Source organism: Pteropus alecto, unplaced genomic scaffold, assembly GCF_000325575.1.
Source record: "Pteropus alecto unplaced genomic scaffold, ASM32557v1 scaffold49, whole genome shotgun sequence".
NCBI lineage: Eukaryota > Metazoa > Chordata > Mammalia > Chiroptera > Pteropodidae > Pteropus > Pteropus alecto.
In genome coordinates, this window is record NW_006443131.1 from 2316922 (window position 1) to 2325561 (window position 8640).

General features: G+C 56.4%; 1 protein-coding gene across 1 annotated transcript in view; it reads right to left on the reverse strand.

Annotated features, from left to right (window-relative positions):
* The window catches only part of IL6R (interleukin 6 receptor), a 56246-nt gene that overhangs the window by 9944 nt on the left and 37662 nt on the right, over positions 1-8640 (reverse strand). The window contains exons 3-7 of the mRNA XM_025040848.1: positions 8457-8580; positions 6445-6626; positions 6032-6198; positions 5455-5601; positions 5262-5275 (exon numbers count right to left, since the gene is read on the reverse strand). Coding sequence (XP_024896616.1) covers positions 5262-5275; positions 5455-5601; positions 6032-6198; positions 6445-6626; positions 8457-8580 — 634 coding nt within the window. The remainder of the gene's footprint in view (positions 1-5261; positions 5276-5454; positions 5602-6031; positions 6199-6444; positions 6627-8456; positions 8581-8640) is intronic.

An 8640-nucleotide genomic window follows, 5' to 3' on the forward strand; every position in this document is an offset into this window, starting at 1 on the left:
AGAAGCGGAGCAAAGTCCGTCGCAATGTCATTTAAAAGAGTGTCATGCTGGAAATAACAAATACCCAGCCGCAAGGAACTAGCTGCGCGAACCACGACACAGACGTGTATCGCAAATGCCTCTAAAAGCGTTTTAGGGAAACGTTGAGTACGTGCTGCAAAGTGCAAGATAAAGTCCATACGGTTCGATCCAAAGTTCTAAAGAAACATATCGATCGTTATCCATTGTACATCACGTGATATACCACGCTGCACATTCACACGCGAAAAGAAAAAAGTTGGAAGGATGCACATCACAGCGTGTAAAAACTATTAACGTTTTAATGACGACAATGTCGCTAACACTGTGGGCACCGACCCAAGACAGGAAAGTTGTTAAGAGAGTAAATCCTGAGAGCTCTCATCACCAGGGGAAACTTTTTTTCCGTTTTTCTCTCTTTCCTTTTAATTGTATCTGTATGAGAAGATGTACGCGAGCGGACTCTATCGTAACCATTTCACAATACGTGTAAATCAAACCGTCGCCCCAGATGCCTTAAACACACAGAGGGGCGCGGGTCAATGGCTTCTCAATAAAACTGGACAGAATAAATTTAAAAGTTTTAAATAATAAAATTCTCTTTTTAATTTTAATGTCCTCCTTGGCACCTTTTTGCAATGAAAGATGTTTACCATAAACGAGTTCTCATCCATCTGGGTGGGTTTGGGACACCTTGACGGAGAAGGGGCGTGGACCGGGCACCCTCACAAGGGGCCCCCACCCCCATCCATGGGAAACGTGTTTTCGCGGGAACCCCCAAGGCAGCAGGAGCCCGAGTATCAAAGTGTGAGTGTTGACGGGAGGCCAGGCATAGCCGCGCACGTGGGCGCAGAGGGCCGGGAGCCGAACCGTGATGGGCAGTGGGTGGAATGCTCTGGATGTTCATCATTTTTTCCATCGAGAAGTTAAAAATACCCCAGAGATGTCGAGCCTCCCCGAGCCAGAAGCAGAATAAGCAGCAAGGGGCGGAGGAGAGATGACCCCTCTTCCCCTCGGAGAGGCTTTTCTGCAGAAGCAGGCCATCCCCAGAGCGGGCAAAGCTACGCACTAGCAGCGCTGGGGGGGACGGAAGAGCATGTTCACTCCCTGTCCCCACCGAGCAGAGAGGAGACGGGGGCCCGAGCAGGGAGAGAAACTCATCCAAGATCACGCAAGTCAGCCCCACGTCAACTGAGAACAAACGAGAGGAACCCCGTCTCTCACCCCTTTGTGTTCCTCCCGGCAGAGCCTATAGCAGGGGACAGACGGACGGACAGGGGTGAGGGACACTGGAATGGAAGCTAAAACATGGCCGACCACAGCGGCCGTTTCGTCCAGCGGTCCCCCAGCCTGGCTGTGCTCCGTGTCCTCTCTGGCTTTTTGGCCCCATCCTTGACCTGTGGCCTCGTTCACAACTGGGGGGGACAGGGGAGACCCAGACAGCAGGGTTTTTAAAAGGCCCCCCCTTAGACCCAGAGAGATGTTTCGGGAAGAAAGGGAGACCTGTAGAGTGTCTGCCCTCGACTCTGACCCCCAGCATGGCATGCAGTCCAGGGAAGGACGTTTAACCTTTGGGGCTCAGCTTTCTGGGCGTAAACTGGGAATTTTACGTTGGGTCACCTCAAACAACCCCGAATGCCACCAGAACGAACACAGGCTTTCGAATGCAGAATTAGATTGCCTTACACCGCAAGGCTTTTTAAAAATCCCCCGAGATGACCATGGGGTCCCCCAATTCAGACCACTTCGTCCCCCGAGATGGAAGGTAGAGCACCTTTTGCATCGATATGAATAATAGTCATTTCCATTCTCTAGGCAAAGAAACTGGGGCTCGATGAAAATAGCTTCGATTAACAGTGCTAGTAACATCTTCACAAAGATTGCCGTTTCTAGCATCGACCTTTGGAGGCTTCCTGCGCCCCAGTTCCCAGTGCGTCTGCCTGTGTCACCCTCTCACGTCACCCACGCGGCGTCGCACGGTGCAGACACTATTCCCCCAGTTTCCCAAAGACGCTCGGAAAGGCCGTGGGGCGTGAGCAACCAACGGGAGGCACATTCTTTTCCTGTTTAAGGCAAAAGGATTTTCCGATTCTCCTCACGTATTTTCTATTTCCTAAGGCTCCACCGCAGCTAGCACGCTGGGGGCGGGGGGAGGAGCCTCCGATGCGCCACGGGCGGCAGTGGCCGTGGCCGCAGCGAAACAGCGGCCGCCACAGTAACAGCTTAGTGAGCACTTGCTCCGTGCCAGGCACCGTTTCCACCACTTAACCTGAGCCAACGCGTCTAATACGCACGAGACATGAACCGTTTTTATCTCCACTCTACAGATGGGGAAACGGAGGCCCGGGGAGGGGAGGTAACGTGCCTGAGGCTTCGTAAGACTCACATAAACGGTGAAGCTTTCTGGCTCCGAGAATGAATCTTTTTCTCTCCTTTATTTTAAAAATCCTCTCTAGAGTGAATATTTCTCCAACCCAGGGCCGTATCTTACTCACCTTTGTAAACTCAGCTCTGAACACGTCTTGCCCAGCATCTCACCGAAAAGCTCTAGAGCTGGTAAGATTCCGATTACGGAAAATCACTTGGAAAATGAAACTACTGGAAACCCAAAAAGCGGTCCCCGCTGTGTATTTTCCCTGCGTTAACATTTCCAAGATTAGAAGACGTGCTTTCATATTTATAACAAAGCGAATGAATGACCACACTCCGATAAATGAGATGTATAGAAGACCACATGTGAATTATGGTTTTTCTTTCCCCCCTACACATGAGCTTCTAAAAAAAACAAAAAAAAAATTTATTTCCATTAATCTGAGAATGGATTTGGGTTCTAAAATAGAGAAATTCGATATAAAATACAGCAGAGGCCTTCGTACCAGATGTGTGACCTTGGTCAAGACACTTACTCTCTCCTAGACCTTGTTTCTTCATTCTAAGCAAGGAAGGTGGCTTCTTCCCACACGGATCTCCTGAGATCACATACTCGAAGGACCCGGCACTGGCCCGCTACACCGTATTTGTTTAAAAACTGAGCAACTCTCAAAATTAAGAACAGACAACATCGTAACTTCTGAGATGCCATACACAGGATGCTGGCTATAGTTAAAAACACCACATTGTGTACTGGAGAGTTGCTGAGAGAGATCTGAAAACGTCTCATCACGAGAAAAAAATACGTCACATGTGCAGTAATGGATGTTAACTAAACTCCGCCGTTGAGATCATTTCACGTTGTATACAAGTATCAAATCATCACGTCCTATACCCAAAACTGCTACGATGTTACCTGTCAGTTATAGCTCAATAAAACGGGCGGAGGGAAGAACAGAGAACATAGAACATATTTCTCTAAGAAAAACAGTTTTGAATTATATATTACGACCAGTTCAGATGTGGGCCAGCGGGCGAGACGCAGAGGTCGGGGTACAGAGGGCAGAGAAAGACGAAGGCGGCTGGGGGGTGGCAGAGACGAGGGAACAGGGACGGAGGGACAACCACAAAGCCAGACGCCCACAGGAAGGGGTCGGGGGCCGGGGGGCCCGCGGGTGCTCACGCCCGCACACGACGTCACACCTCCCTCCCGGCCTGGAAGCCGCTAACCAGAGAGTTAATCACTGCTCCTTCACTCGAGAGAGAAAAAACCTCCAAACACCGAAAAACCTCCCCGAGCCGCTGACGGCCTCCTGAGGAGACGTCAGCCACCTCCGGCTGAGCCCCGACACCACCTGGGATGACGAACCTACGGGCCAGAGGCCAAAGGAGAAACACCACCTGGTGTCAAGCCTCCAGGTGGCCTTCATTCTGAGCTTCTGCCCTGGTCGCATCCTGTCTTTTATGAAACAATGGCGAGAGTAAGCGGCAGCAGCTGTTTATTACTTCATTGTTTAATTTTATGTCCTTACTCAGCAAAATTAACGGTTGGTGACCTTACTTGGTCCCCCAAAACCTTTTTGACATCTTACAGACCTGTGCAACCCCGCTGACTAGGGACCTCTGAGCTGTGCAGAGGGGATGTGGGCGGGCAGCGAGGATGTGGGAGGTGGCGATGGAGGTGGCGATGGAGGCGGAGGTGGGACGTGGGGAAGGGGCCGGGCGTGGGGAAGGGGCCGGGCTCAGGCCAGCTAGAGGAACAGGTGAAGAGGGACCAGGAGAGACGGAGCGGCGAGCAGGTAGGAGAAGGCCCTCTGCACAAGCCCGGCAGCCGAACTCTCCCCAGAGAGCGCGGGGCGTGGCCGCAGGCTGAGGAGCGATGCCTGTGACAGGGGCGTGGAGGACATGGCGCTCACGCACCGGAGGGGCGGGGCAGTTTGGGCGGCTGTTGTAAAGTGAACTCCCTGGTGTGGGCTGGAGGGTTTGAAATGACACCACGTGGCTGTGGGGATCCAGGCCAGACACACCCAACACGCCTGCCTGGAGGGCCCCCAGCCCTGGCCCCACGGCACCCCAAAGGCCTGGCAAATGCGAGCCCTTGACATCTCCTCCAGCCAGTGGGATCCCCAAGAATGGATTCGCTCTGCTCTCCCGTCACACACGGGTTGTGGTTCTAGAGAAATCCCTGCACTGAGTCTGCTGAATTCTCACCCTTCGTGGAAGGAGTCAAACTGTTTTCTCAGAGAAGAAAACCTCAGCTGTATTAGGGTGTTGTTCGGAGCCTGGGCCGACACCGACAGCAGAAACAAACATTGAGGCTGTGGGAGGGGGCGGGGCGAGCAGCGGGGTGGGTAGGAATTCGATTAAAACGTTAAAAATTAAAAAGTTCCCATGGGATTAAAAAAAAAAGTTCCTCACGCAGTCCCTAAACAATACATTTCAAAAAAAACGTTTAATCAGATGGGAACGCTCACCATACTTTATGTCGTACGTACGTAAACATATACGTAAAACACGCGCACACACACACTCACACACACACACACACTCACACAGGGACCTTGAAAGCAGAGAGTACGCTCAAACTGTCTCCCCGGGTGGTGGAAAGACTGGTAATAACTGTTCTTCAGATTTTCTGTAATTTTCATGTTCTATAACGAACACTCGTTTCAATAACTCCCCAGAGGCGACTATGATTACCTATTACACTTTTTAAAAACAAAAGGCATTGGTAACTGTGCTAAGTTAAGCATAGCTGCAAATCCTTGGCAGCTCTTGCCATCAAGTCGGGAAATGATTCCCCCTCCTGGACAGAGACAGGCGGCGGGGAGAACCGAGGGCCACGGCCACCTGCCGGCACAGCCGTCAGACACGCCGGCGAGGCCGCCTCGGACCACGCGAGCCCGTGCAGCTGTCTTAGTGACTCGAGAGCTGCCTGGCTGACCTGTTTCCGAAATCTCGAGCGGATAAATGGTTGCTGTTTTACCCTCGTCTTGAGGTGACTTGTTCCCTAGCAACAGATAACCGATCCGGTAACAGAGCTGAAGCACCCCTCTGCACCCCCACGATACCTGTCCAGGGGGTGCCCAGGACCGCCTGGCTCCACTCGCTCCACAGGCCGTGCCCAAACTCCTCCTGGGCCCGCAGCTGCACCACGTGCCTCATGCCACTCCAGGCGTCATGGATGGTGCAGCGATGCCGGGGCTCCTTGACCTGCGGGCGGAGGCACAGTGACCGTGGGCGGCTCTGCTCAGGCGGCCCCTGCCCCTCAGCTGTCTCGCGCTCAGGTCGGGGGGAGACTCAGCGGGGCACAGATGTGCCGACGGCTGACACCACCCCGGCAGCGCACAGCAACACGGGAGTGCCCTCTGTCCCACCCCACGCATGGCAGCTCCCAGCGGGCCACACGCCAACATGGCCTGGTCCCACTCTTCCCGGTCACCCTCGCCCTCACAAACAGGCCTGTGAAGGGGAGACTGGCCTGGCATTAACGGTCCCCATTTTAAAAACGAAGCCACAGAAGTCCAGAAAGGCTCAGAGACGACCCGGGCCACGCGGGGCGTGTGGGCCGGGCCAGCCCCGGTTCCGTCCACGGCCGGGTGTCGGGGGCTCCGCGCTGGGCAGCAGCAGAAGACGGACTCACCAGCAGAGTCGTGAAGACCTTGGACTTCTCGGCCCGGTACCGGAGCTCGAACTGCAGCCTGTAGAAATGCGAGTTCCAGGAGGGGGCGTCTTGCCAGGTGACACTGAGCCAGCGGGGGTTTCTGTCCACCGGGGTGACCGTGATGTTGACAGGTGGGTCAGGTTGCACTGGGGGAAGGGCACGTGGGTCCCGTGTGGCAGCGAGGGTGGCAGAGGGAAGACCCCACTAGCCATGCACAGCCCCGACAGGAGGACGCGACGCAGCCCTCCCCCGGCACGTGCCTCCCTGCCACAGTCACACCTCCGCAGGTAAAGCCCCAGCTTGCCCAAGCCCTCGCCCAGCACCCCCGCCCCTGCCCACGGTCAAGGAGAAGCCGGGTGACCCGGGAAGCGGCGGGACGGGAGCTTGCTCACGGATTTCGTAACCCTCGAACGTCTGGGGTCTGCTGGACGCGCTGCCAGCGTGGTTGGCGACGCACAGCGACACTATGTAGAAAGAGTTGTCCCCCTCCGGAACCGCCAGCTGGCAGGAGAACTTCTGGGACTCCTGAGCATACAGGCACGGCTCCTGGAAGTCTCCCACGGGGCTGTGCTGGCTGCGGGACACAGAGCGAGGGGGCCGGCTCGGTTTCCGCCCTCGCCGGGGCGGGGTGGAGCGGGGGCCGACCCCGGGTTCGAATCTCCGCTCCCCACTTCGCAGCTCCTGTGACCTGGGGCAGATCATCCTCTCCAGCCTCTGTTTGCTCAGAACACTGAGCTTAGGGCCTGGGGGCTGCACAAAGGACTCAGGAGGCCCACCGAGCCTCTGGGCCCGCCTCGGACCACTGGCCAGCCCGCAGAAATGCCATTCCAGAAGCTCGGAGTGCCAGAGGGGTCCCCAGGATACGGGGCACCCAGAGGGGAGTCTGGGTGACTACAGATACTCGAGGTATGTCAGACGCCGCCCCACCTGGCCAGGAAGCCTGAGACTTCACCCTCTGACAGGCGCGGGCATGTGAGGCCACGCACGGCAGCTGCAGATTTGAACCCCAGACCAGACACGCCTCTTCCGGGAAGCCCGCCCAGCCTTCCCAGCACCAGCCAGGCCGTGACTGTGCACACACCAGCATGAGGACGGCGGACACACAAAGTCCCTTCCTGGGGCCCCGGTCCGCCCCCAGCAGTCCCGGCAGAGTAGGGCCTGAGTGGGCCTAGGGCCCCCACGGTTCTCGCGCTGGCTCACCCCCACCCTCCTCGCAGGTCAGGGCGGAGACCGCGCCCCGCAGGATGACGGCCCGAGGCTCTGGCAGGTGAGGGCTGGGCTGAAATGCCTTGTTCTCTGTCACCCCTGCTCTCAGCACTCAGTGTCAAATGAATCGGCTCGCCTGGGCAGATCCCTCCGGGACAGCGCGCCACCCTGCTGACCTCAGAGCCGTTGATGCTCTGATGATCGACAGCTCGGACGCAACTAGAAACATCTGGACTGCGAGGCTTTGGGCTCTGGGGTGGAGGCGGAGCAAACCGCAGGGCTGTGACCCTTTCCCGCAGCTCACGCCTTCTCTGCATCTGGGCCTAAAGCCACCTCGGGTCCCCAGGTAGCGTTTGACCCCCAGCAGAGCCACTCGCGAGGTGACCATGGACGGGCCCGTCGAGCTCGGGGAGGCCGGCCCGGCGGGCCCTACAGACTCGGAGACCGAGAGTCACCACACGGGCGGCCTGAACATAAAAAGCCCTAACTAACAGCGGGTCTTGGCGGGTGGTCCTGTCCCAGGCCTGTGGCCTCCTTGAGGAAGGTCAGCCATTACCGAAAATGTCTGCCCACCGTCTTTTTGCATCTAAGATAACAGACCTTGGAAAGGTCGGAGTCGTCTCCTCCTCCCGACCCCTCAGGGCACAACCTCCCACCTGAGCACAGAGCCCCTCACTGTCCTCCGGTCCCCGGACCCTCTCTCTGTGTGAACGTCCCCTGGCCTGTGTGTCCCTCCGCGCTGCTCTTTATCCCGCCCCCTTAGTCCACCACCAGAGGGTTCCGTGTGACCCGCTCAGTCTCCTCCTTTGATTTTTAAGGTATAAAATAAGCTGCAAAATCGCCATTCTCCAGAGCGTTTTCTCCGTCCACTGAGATGTTGCTTCCTCTCAACTGTCACCGGCTCGGCTCAGACAACCCTGTCATAATTTTCTACAGGTTTCGACACTTCAAATGCCAACAAAGGACAAAAATAACACCCGCTTTGACAGACGGCCCTGCGTGTCCGGCGTGGGGAGCACTCACATTTAAGTCTCGTCCTCCCCTCCCAGTCCCTCCTCCTCGCCTCTTCTCAAAGGAATTATTTTCTGATCAAACTTGGAGATCACTGGCTGGCCGGTCCCACTTGGCCCCTTTGAGCCCCACTCTTGGGCCTCGGTAAGCATGGGTGGGCAGGGACACAGCCCCCCAAGATACTTACAACTTCCTCACCAACAACACGGCCTTGGTCGTTGGGGAGGGGGCGCTCCCCGGGCTCCACTCACAGTCCACGTTGCTGAGGGGGCTCTTCCGGAAGCAGGAGAGCTGGGGCTCCTCGGGAGGGGCTGAAAAGAGAGCAGGCAGGGGTGAGGGGGGGTGAGGAGGGGCGAGGAGGGGTGAGGAGG